An 11,425-nucleotide genomic window follows, 5' to 3' on the forward strand; every position below is an offset into this window, starting at 1 on the left:
CTGCCTATGATAACGATGCTGGGACTCCCAGAATCCTACCCCGAAGGTGGCCGCCCCCTTCCCCACTGAGCCTGGGTCTGAGAGGAGCTGCACGGTCCCCGAGACTGGAGCCTGAGTCCTGGCTGGGGGCTGCAGCCTGTGTCGGAGTGAAGAAAATCTCATCCTCAGCACGCTCCTCTTCAAGGCTATTCATGTTGATGAGAGCACCGAGAGGGAAGTTGGATCATGTTCACGTGTTCTGTCCTTAGTAGAGGTTATCAGTTGGTATACGTTATCCATCAATGGAGTAAATCCAGTACAGCCTAGTGACGGGGACAGCACTGCCCCAGCCCAGAAGAGGTGGTTTCATTGCCAAGTCTTCACTCACCCCCGGGTCTATCCCTGCAGAAAGCAGGTTAGTACAACTCCAGGACCGCATGGATCTAGATCACCTTGTAGCCTTCCTTTGCCGCACACATCCACGTGCCACCCTGCGTCCGTGGGCAGCTTGGGGCCTGCAGCCCGTCCTCTTCCTGGAGCCTCTCACTGTTCTTCCTGCCCGAAAGCCCCTCCCTTCCTCCTGTCTCCCATGGGGCCTCACTCCTGCCCCAGGGCTTGCCTCAGGCCCTGCCCCCGGGACCCTCCCCAGCTCCCCTCCCCCCAGGCATGGTGGACGGCTTTTCTTTGGTCACTTACTACACCCCCACTGCCCCAGTCTGAGCAACCTCAGGGTCGAAACCAAGTCTTGTCTTCACTGCCCCGGAAGCCCACAAGGGTCTAGCCCCGGCTGAGAGAGACCGTGATGATCTCTCAGAGGCTTGGTCTTCCTCTACAGTGACTGCAGTCTTTGGCCCTGGTTCCCTGATCTCTGAAGGCTGGGCCAGCAGTTCAAGTAGCATGTGCACGTCCCTGCCCCCTACCTGTCCTCGGGGCGCCTGCCGGCACACGAGACCGCCCTCCGCTGGGTCGAGACTAGGCAGCTTATGGTCTACCACCCAACACACGGGTCTTTTCCAAAAACAGAAGGAGGGTCACTGCAGAGGAGGGTCCCTCCCCCCTCCCCCAGGTTGGACAGAGGGAGGGAGTGGAGGATGGCAGGGGTTGAAGTTACTATAGTTTGGTCTTTTGCAAAATCTTTGTAAAAGCCTCTACCCGGTTCCTTGCTGCCAAAGTGCCGAAGCTTTTGCTTGCCGGACTTCACTCGTGCTCTTGCACTCTTAGCTCCATTGTCTGGGGCCCTGAGCGCGCCACATCCACCTCGAAGGGCAGCAGACTCAATCAATAGGTGTTGAATGGTTCACGCATGGTAGGAAAGACCCGTAGCATCCCCATTTCACAGATCAGAAAACTGAGTCAGGGGAAGGTAACATACCTTCCCCTAGGGTTCTCTAGTGTCTAACAGAATGAACCCTGGTTTTTGGACTCCAAAAATGAAGTCCTGTCCAGTGCTTCACATGGTTTATGGAGGACATCCCTGCTTAGGGTGGAGGCGGGGCCTTTCTCGTCTGGGGAAGGGGGCAGATCGGCCCCGACCTCAGGACGGAGGCGGGAGGATCAAGAAGGTAGGTCCACCTTGCTCTTCAGTCCCCCTCCCGCGAGCCCCCGGGCCCCCACTTTATCAGACAACACAGCCATGCCGGAGCAGTGACAGCTGGCTTCTCGGGGGCCCGCCCTCTATCGCCAGGGCCAGGGAGCAAACGGTCGCCGGCTCACCAGGACGGAGAGAACTGCCTTCTGAGGACACAGAGCTGGGACCGCAACAGAGGCAGTGGCTACAGTAGAGGCTCGAGGGAGCCTCAGTTAAAGAAAATCTCCCTGATGTCAGGCTGGCCTTGCGAACACCTGTTCCCGCCTCCCTGGAATGGCCTGTGCCCAGCCCCGGGGCACCAGTGACCTCTGCCCGCTCAGAGCAGGCTCAGCCCCTGCTCCCAGCTCGCCACCCGCTCTGTCCTCCCAGTGACACGTACCCACAGGCTCACGCCTTCTGCTACGATTCACTTGCCAGTATTAGACACACAAAAAACCATATGGTGTGAGAACATGACATCTACCCGCTACCTTCTGGGTGGGTATTACGTTCTCGGTGACGACAGGGACAGTGTTGTACGGCAGGGCTCTAGAAAGGATTTCAGAGTAACTGAAGCTTTGTGCTGCTGATTCGTAACTCCCCACTCTGATGACCAGAGTTCCACTCTTGATTCTAGGAGTTGGACTGTTTTAGACACCACATGCAGGTGGAATCCCACAGACTTACAGCTTCTGCGGACTGAGCTCACTTAGCATAATCTTCTCCAGGTTCATCCATGGGGCTGCTTAGCTCAGAATTTCCTGGAAGGCTGAATAAGATTCCATTATATGTACACACCACATTGTCTGTATCCATCCGTCTGTCCCTGGACTCTTAGCTGGTTTCTGTGGCCTCGCTCTTGTGAATAATGCTGCAGTGAACATGGGGGTGCAGATACCTTTTCAGGATCCTGATTTCCATTCTTTGGGGGGAATGCCCAGAGCTGGGATTGCTGGATCATACAGTAGTTCTCTTTGTCATTATTTGCGGAAGCTCCACGTGGTTTCCCTTAGCAGCTGTACCATCTTGCATCCCCACCGACAGTGTACAAGGTTTCCAAGCTCCAACTTCCTTCCCAAAACGTGGTGGCTTTATGAGAATCACCATCCTGACAGGTGTGAGGTGAGAGCTCCCTGTGGTTTGGATGTGCATTTCCCCAATTAAAGAGCCATCTAAGGACTGGAGTAGGCATTTCTCCAGAGACGACACGCAAATGGCCAATGGGTACAGGAAACTGTTGGATAGTTCTTGACCTAAAAAACCCATAGAGTTCCTTGGGGTGGGGCCTTACACAGGCCCTGGGCTGGCAGCTCTTTGTCCGGCTGCCTTTAACCTCCACCCAGTCATTACTATGGCTCCCTGGTCCCCCTGACCCTCTCCCTATGCCACCAGCTCAACTCCAGGGGCCTCCGTGCTGCCCCCACTGCTCTGGGTTTATGGGAGTTACTGCAACAGCTTCTGCCCATCTCCCCCAGCACGGCGGCCAGGCTCACTGTCGCCGCTTGCTGGGGCCTTGAGGATGGAGCTCTCCCTCCCCCCGTACCAGCTACTTTCATGGTCAGGCCCCCAGCCCCAGCAGTGACACTCAAGAGTCCCCAAGCATCAGCTCAGTGACATGGCGGTCCACCTGTGTGGCCAATCCTGCCTTCCGGGAAGGTGAAGCAGCTGGCGAGGTCAGCCAGCACAGGGCCCTTGCCACGGTGAACCACACAACTCTGTCCTGCTCATCCTTCTCCGCTCTTCCTCCTCCAGGAAGCCCTGTAACCACCGTGATGAGCACGTCTCGCACCCTGCTCGGAACACCCTGTGTTTACCCCGTCAGGGCAACTACCAAGCTCCTCTCTAACAGTCTGTCCCGGGGTCTGTGCTGCCCATCCCCAGTGAGGCTGTGGGCCCCCGTCTGTCCAGCACGGTATCAAACAACAGAGCTCACATAGTCTGAGGGGCTGACTCTCCCTTGAACTCTCAAAACAGCCCCATCTTCCTTCTGTCTTGGAAGCCAGGGCTCAAGGAGAACCAGGCACTTGCCTGAAGAAAGGCAGCCAGCGTGTGGCCTTACGTGGGGTTCAGGCCCCTTTCCTCCCCGCAGCGTGCTGAGGGCCGCGCACTCAGCCTTCCCTGCGCCCGACGAGCAAGGCGCCCAGCCCCTGGGTGGCAGGACTGGGCTCTGGCTCAGGGCGAGGCCACCTCCACCTCCGCAGGTGCTACCTGTGGAAAAACAAACTGTCCTGACTGGCTTGTAACTCTCCCTCCTGGGGCCTGACAGGCTCTGGTGGGACTCACGCCCACCTGGCATGTCATGCCCAGCGAGGGTGACAGCCTCCGAGTTGGGGTCACTCTGGATCCTGACTAGTGAAGGGAGGGGGTGGTTTCCAGTGACATTTATATCCAAGGCCTCCTGCACAGTGTGAGGGGTGAGGCCTTCCAGCATTTTCTGCCCATCCTGTAAGGGGCCTTCAGGGTAAAGAGGCTTTTGGTACCTTGGGTAGTTTCGAGAGAAGAAACAGTAGCCTACGGCCAGGTGTCCTTCTGAAGGAGGACCATGCAGCTAAGCACCTGGACGGATGGTGGGAACGAGGAGCAGCTCCCACTTGCTCTCGGCTGGACGGTACCGCTCGCTCCTCCAGGAACAGGACGCAAAGCATAGCCGGACTTCGGGGGGAGGAGATCGTCACTAGAGGAGTTTCTCATTTTGTTAGTGAGATGCTGTCTTGAACTCACCACAAGGGGCATCTTGCTGAGCACGATGGCCATGTCCCTGCAAAGGCGGAAAGATCCGACCCCTGTCAGCAGAACCACTGCTGAGATGCGGGAAGGAAGTGGGCTGTCCCACGGAACCCACGGGGACCCCGGGAGGCAGGGGCAATTTCTTTTTTAATGTGGCTCATTCCCTAACTCGTCTGGAGGGGCTTGGACGATTCTGGATCTGCCACTTACTCCCTGGGTGGCCGGGGTACTGCTGAGCCTCAGTGCTCATCGACAGAGGGGCTGTCTTTGCTGGCACAGTCTGGGGGCCACACGTTTGGAAGGTCAGTGGCGCAGGGACACTCGAGACGCGAGAATGAGGTTCACCTCAGCTTGGTGTTTTAGACATGTTTTGTCCCAGTGAGATATTGTTTGTAGAAGTTATCATTTCTTACTCGTATTTTCTGCCAGCTCTAGAGCCCATTGTTGTTCAAATACCAAATCTTGTTGATTCCACTGTTCCAATCTCTGTGCCGCACAGAATAACGCTAAGAATGTCCATGCCCCAGTCCCTGGACCCTCTGTGTCCCCTGACCTGGCACAGGGGGTGTGGCCGGTGTGGTCCAGGATCTCGAAAAAGGCAGATGGCCCAGGTGGGCCCCGTGTGATCACGAAGGTCCTGGTATGAGGGAGAGGAATGCAGGTGGCCAGAAACGGGGAAAAGCAGGGAAACATTCTCCCCTGGAGCCTCCAGAAGGAACCAGGTCTGCCAACATTCTGACTTTAGCTCCATAAGACCCATTTTGGACTTAAGGTCCCCCACAACTGCAAGACGGTACGTTTGGCGTTCAAGCCACTAAGTGTGGGGTCATTTGTTACAAGAACTGTAGGAAATAAGACAGAGTTCACCAACTCTGCGTTCACAGCCCAGACCCCTCCAGGCCCTTCTCCCCAGGGCAGGCAGGGGTCACTTTAGACGACTACCGCCTCCCCTCCCCCGGCCCCAGCCAGGACCACCTGACAGGCCTCCCTCCTGTCCTCCTGCATCGAGGGCCTCCTGACCTGACCCACCAGCGCTCTCGGGCACCTTCTGCCCAGGGACGCTCTGGCTGCCTTCATCACGTGTCCCACCGGTAACGTCATCTCCCCGGTGGCCGGCAAGTCTCCACCAGGCCTGGGAGAAGCGGTGTTGCTCGTGGCTGCCATCTGCAGGGGCTCCAACAGGGCTCGGCCCACACGGGTGCTCAAGAACGGCATGGAAGGAAGGGACAAACCTCCTTCTCCCGCAGGTTTTCCCGAACGCCTGGCAGGGGCCCACACCCTATTTTATCTCGGGTTCTCCTCGTCCGTCCTCCCTGGGCGCTCAGTGCCCCCTCCAGCGCGGCCCGTAGCGCTCCCACTGTCCCGGGGCGCAGGCCCTTTAAAACCCAGGTGGGTCATCCCCTCCGTTGGACTGCGGAGTGGTTGTGCTCTTTTTGGCTCTTTTGCATGGGAACGTCCTTCTAATTAGACGGTGGCCTACATCCTGGTTATTCTTTTAGGATGAATTCCACAAGAAGGCCCCCCCCTTTTTGCTACACCTCTTTTGACCTTAAATGCAATGTTCTCCAAAGCGTTTTCTTTGATCCTCCAGCAAGGGCACGGATCAGTGACAATGGGGAAGAAAGCCCTGGCCCCCCTTGCGCTCACCTGTCAGAGCTGGGGAGCATCTGTCCCCTCTGAGACCACTCCTGCCCTTCTCACACCCTGCTGGACGCCCTGACTTAATCGGATTCTTCCCTGCTCTATCCCACAGTGACATCACCCCTCCTGGAGAACCGCTGACCAAGAACACCCGGCCCAAAGTGGCTTCCCGCTTCCCCAAGCTGTCCCGAGGTCACCCCAGAGAGACCCGCAACGTGGAGCCCCAGAGCGGCGACCTCTGACCTCCGCCGAATCCCAGACTTGGGCCCTATGTGCCGCACCAGCTGCCTCCACCCAGCCACTCCGCATCTGACCTGGCCCCAGCAGCCGGCCCCTTCCACCCTGGAGTGAGCCCCCCGCCACTGGTGAAGCCCCGAGAGCACACCTTCCTCCCCAGTCCCATGACACTGATTAAACTGGGCAGTCTCAGAGGGCAAGGCGGCTGCTCGCCGGACACACGGGCGCCCTCCCAGGGCCTGCCCGTTCCTCTTCCTCCAGCCCAGGGGCCGGCAGGAGGGTGGGCACCAGGGGGAGCGCAGAGCCCCGTGGTGGAGATGCACAACTCTGAGGTGGGTCAGAGACCACCTCTTGACTCTTTTCCACATGGGAATTAGAATGACTGTTACCCTGGGTTTTTTTTTTTTTTTTTTCATAACTGCCTGCTGTAACCTATGGCCACGTGGGGTTGGGGGGGAGGTCACGTTCCTTCCCCTTTTACTCTCTACCAGGGGCCCTAAAACCCCCTGGTTGTAGAATCCGTGGCCAGTGATAGCTCACGTGGCCTCCTCGAGGAAGCTAGTGGCCTCCTTGTGAAGGAGCTACTAAGGACCCTGAACTGGGGTGCATAGAGCACTTCCCCCAACCTTCTGAGGTTGGCTTCTGGAAGTACTAGCCCCTGTAGGAAACCAGAGGTCGCCTGGGCCCATATGCACCTTGTGAGGCTTGGCGGGCCCTGGGCTGTCCAGAATTCCAGGGCCTTGACCTTACAAGCCAAGAGGCCTCAAGGTTGTGAGAGAGACTCTGTTCTGGGAACTACGATGGAGGAGGCCACAGGCCCTCGGGCTTGCAGACCGCACTCCGGAGCCCTGCAGAACTCCGAACTTGGGGCTCCCTGGGAACTCGGACAGTGTGTACTCGCACCAGATCATGGTCATTCCCTAAAGACACGTTCATGCTGTACCCTCTGCCCCCCCACCGTGCTCTCAGTGTGTGTCCCTCTGCCCCCCCCCCCGCCCCAATCTCTGAGCAGGCCCCATTGGCAGGCAGGAACCGGGTGAAGATGAGTTGCCCCAGGCCTGCCTCCCCAGGGCAGGTTCCTGCTCCCCCTCAGTCTGGGAAGCAGGGTTGGCAGCAGATACAGAGTGGAGCCTCCCGCAGCCTGTTTGGGCACCGGGCCTAAGACATGTCTGAGTGTGAGTCTGACCTCACCTTCTCCAAAATCCCCACCAGGAACCTCCTTTGACATTCTGCAGAGGTTAAGGAAAAAAAAAAAAAGTGCCCAGAACTACGACGGACAGATGCTAAGCCTTGAGAAACAATTACATACTCTGCCTGTATTTACAAAAGAAGAAACTCTATTTTTTAAAGCTTAATTATTCATGGAAAACTTGCCCTGCTTTCCTGAAACGCAGATGGAAAAGCTTGTTCCTGGGACCACACACAGCCCGTCCAGGCTGCTTACTACATGCACCCCCTTTTCGTGATGGAGCAGAAACCCTAGAACCATTGTCAGCATACGGACCACCTCCCCTCATTTCAGCTCAGATCCGCATGTGACATACACATGACAGCCACTCCTCAAAGCCTTAACTCTGGAGTCACAGAATGTTATGCAGTGGTTACCTCCATCGCTGCTCCAGATCCCCACCCTGCTCCCTGGCATGCTGGGATGCAGAGAAGCAGTGGGCCTCCAGTTCCTGGAGAAAGAACCACAGACCCAGGCCCAGCCAGGTGCGGACTGAGACCCGATGCACAAAATGCCACCCTCTCCCCATGTCCATGTCGTCTGCTGCCCTTTGGTTGAATCCAAATCAGAGGGCTGGCTGGCCCTTGCCCTGCATGACACCCACTCGGCCCCGTGACCCATCAGAGATAAACACAGTGCAACAGAAAGAACCAGTAGAAGTTGCTCCTATCTCCTAGATCCAGTAAGATCCTTTGACGCCTCCAAAGTTGGCACCCGAGGAAGGCGGCGGGGCCCACCCGGGAGAGGGCATTCTCTCCCATGATGGTCACCTTTAGCACCACTACTCAGGTACACCCAAGGGCTCTGGTTACAAAGGGATCACCTCGTTGAGTCATTGAGACAGGAACAGAGAGGGAGGGCTAGGGGCGGGGGTCTGTGGACAGGAGGACAATTTTATTACGTGCTGGGCTCTGCTCCACAGCTGGTTACCTCCCGAGTTCTTGGCTGACCACTCCAAGTTGTCAGCATTGGCGGGGTGTGGGTTGTGCCTTTAAAAACGACAGGCAATCAAAGCTGTTGACAGTCGTCGGACTGATAGCTGCAGCTCATGCCAAGAGCCAACCGGCACGGGAGCCTAATAACGCATCGCGTGTGTGGGCCCCGAGTCAGGAAGCGGGAACGGAGAGCTGCCAGCAAGCCCTGTTGATCAGAAACCACCCTGCTTGCTTCCCCGCGCCCCGAACCAGGGTCTCTGTGGCCGGGCTGCACCAAGTGTTCTCTTGCCCTCTCGGCTCCACATGGGAAAGTTCACCCACCTGAGGCGCAGGCTTCTAGGCCTCGACGCCCGCCCCCCCCACCACCACCACATGCTCACCTTCACCGGGGGAACCGGCCTGCCCCCCCACTTGGAGGCCAGGCCTTGTCCCCACAGACACCCGCCCCACCAGTCTCCTCCAGAAGCCTTCATGCCTCAGCCTGGTGCCTTTGGATGCACCAGAGCTCGTTCCCAGGGAGGCACCTCACTCCCGAGGGGCCGTCTTGCCTGGGTGCTGAACTGAGGGCAAAGGACAGGCTCCATTTTCAGCCTAGAGCGACCCTGCCAGGGCCCCACCTGCCCAGGAACATCAGACCGGCGCAGAGGCATCCCAGAAGGGGCACACCACCTGCCCGATGTCAACCCCAAAGGCAATAATTGTCTTGACCTTTTTCTCCTCTGTGGTTGGCGCGGGACCGTGCCCCACACGCTGGGCTCTGTCCCCAGCCCGGGCCGCGGCAGAGGGTGCTTCCGGCAGGCAGGCATCTGCTCAGGAGCAAGGTCTTGTACAACCATCATTTTTCTAAATATTTTGCATTGTTTCATTAAAGCTAACATTCAATATTTGCTGTTGGGTTTGGCTTCTGTGCTCATTTCGCACCATTGTAGCACTGTATATTTTATCTAACGTTTCTGTGCCAAAAAGTTCAGTTTCCTGTTTCTGTAACACGTGGTTTTGATTAGGTTTCTAAAATAAAACCAGCTACTGGATCGGGGGGGGGGGCATGGGCGTGCTCACAACCGACTGGCTCTGGGCTCAGCTGCTGCTGCCCAGATGCACCTGCTCAGCTCAACCCCGCGTGTCTCACCTTCCCCTCAGCCACGAACCACTGTGGTGTCCAGACCTGCGGTTGACAGCTCTCCGTGAGGGCAAGGAGCCTCTCCGTGTGTCTAAATCCTCACAACCACGGTGAATGGGCTTTACTTAATCTACTCAATCCATTTCTTTACAGGAAAATATAAAATCTGATTTCTCTAAAGGACGGTTGAGCTTACAGCATGGAGGAGCACCCCACCACAGAACATGCTGAATGCACTACTGTTCTGAGGTCCAGGGGTTCAGTTCTTAGGGCACATGCGTGCCTCTCCATCATGACTGGAAAACCACTAGCTGATACGCCCAGGTAGCACCCTTCTCCTCGGAGCCTGATCGGGTCCCCTTCCTGCTTTCCTGACTTGCACACGGAGAGCCCACTCGTTCACCTTGAAAGACTCTTTCTACCCTCAGTAGAAACTATGTAGGGAAGGCCCTTGCAAAAATTGGGACTGAGGCCACAGAAGGATACAGAACAGCAGACCGCACACTTGCACCAAGTTGCTGAAAGGAGCCTGGAGAACACGCATTTCCCGGAGTGAGGGGCTGGTGGAGCTCACTAGGATGTTTTCTTATCTAGCATCCAGCCTGGAAAGAACGCCTTTGCCTCCGCAGCCTTAGTTTCACCATTGCTGGCATCATCATTTGGTAGAACTCTTTGCTAACCTTAGCAGATATGGACTTCCTGGAGGAGGGAGACCGGTGAATGCAGGAGCCCTCTGGTGTCCCAGCAGGGAGGCCATCCTCCCTGGAAGAGTCCCCTTTGGCTGACCGGGTCCCTGTGAGCCCTCTGCCAGGGAGGGGGGGACATGGCAACACATGGAGAGTCTAGTCCACCGTCTGGACGTACGTGGGGCCTAGCAGTCCACAGACTCGCTCCGAAACGTGTAGTATTATGTTAACTGCCCTCTTATGTTAAGGTTTACACAATAGAATTTTTAAACAAATGTGTTTAATTTTCTAAAATCTCTTGTATTAAAATTTTCTTTTGGAATAAGCTGTGGTAATTTTGTTACAATCTGGTTGAGCTACACCTCTTTACAATGACAATAAAAACGGTCACATTTTATAAATTAGATAGTCCACTGATGGTCTGTTTCTGTGCATTCTTTTTTAGCGATTAGGGATGAGTGCAACTTTCAATACACACATGGTAAAAATTTTCAGAAAGCTCATCCACCATTTCATGGGAGATCCTAGAAAACAGCATTGGCTTAGACCAACCTCAGTTTGATTGGAGCTGAAAGGAGCAGAAATCCCACTGTGAGCTGTGAGCCCTGTAGAACTTGGAGATGCACATTCAAAGTACCGTACAGAAAAAAACCCTTGTTACAGGTTCCTACTCATCCAGTTACTGGGCACCTACTGTATACCAGGCATCTTGCCTGGAGTGGGCATAGGGCACCCCGGCCGTCTCGCACTTAAGTTCCAGGTGAGACAGGTGGACAACAGAGATTTGTGAAGTCAGCCACCGCCATAATTACAGCCTGTGTTAGGTGCCACGAAGGAATAAGCCGGGCTTGGGGAGCCTAGAACGGGGCCAGGACCTGGTTTGAACCACAGAGGCCAGGGTGTCTCCCCTGTGGCCGTGCCGACACTGGGCAGTGGGTACGTGGCGCTGGGGGCGGGGGGCACTCGTAGGATGTTTACAGTGTCCCTGGTCTCGACCCATGGGATGCCTGTAGCACCGTGCAGCTGTGACCACCAGAAAGGTCTCCAGACTTGGCCACATACCTCCTGAGTGACAGTCCCTCGTTGAGAACCATGGGGTGAGGCCAAGGGGTGCTTTCAGCAGAAGTGGCATTTAAGCTTTAGCTGGAGGATGAGAAGGAAATGCCACACTGTCCTTCCCCACCCCTCCCAAGTGACATTGCCTTGAAAACTCACACCACACAGCCAGGGACTTTGCCTGTGTGACCTACTTAAGGGAACGGAGGAGAAAAGGAATCTTGGGTTAAGGAGAGCCCAGGTGTGAGG

At 56.2% G+C, this 11,425-nt stretch overlaps 1 protein-coding gene across 1 annotated transcript in view; it reads left to right on the forward strand.

Moving 5' to 3' along the window:
• SNX29 (sorting nexin 29) overlaps nt 1-10,433 on the forward strand; it is a 517,029-nt gene extending 506,596 nt beyond the window's left edge. Inside the window, exon 21 of the mRNA XM_045874993.3 lies at nt 6,027-10,433. Coding sequence (XP_045730949.2) covers nt 6,027-6,156 — 130 coding nt within the window. The 3' untranslated portion in view covers nt 6,157-10,433. The remainder of the gene's footprint in view (nt 1-6,026) is intronic.
• The last annotated feature ends 992 nt before the right edge of the window (nt 10,434-11,425 follow it).

The sequence above is a fragment of the Mirounga angustirostris genome, unplaced genomic scaffold, assembly GCF_029215605.1.
Source record: "Mirounga angustirostris isolate CCGP_5_RB_7025 unplaced genomic scaffold, mMirAng1.0.hap1 SCAF_5, whole genome shotgun sequence".
Classification (NCBI taxonomy): domain Eukaryota; kingdom Metazoa; phylum Chordata; class Mammalia; order Carnivora; family Phocidae; genus Mirounga; species Mirounga angustirostris.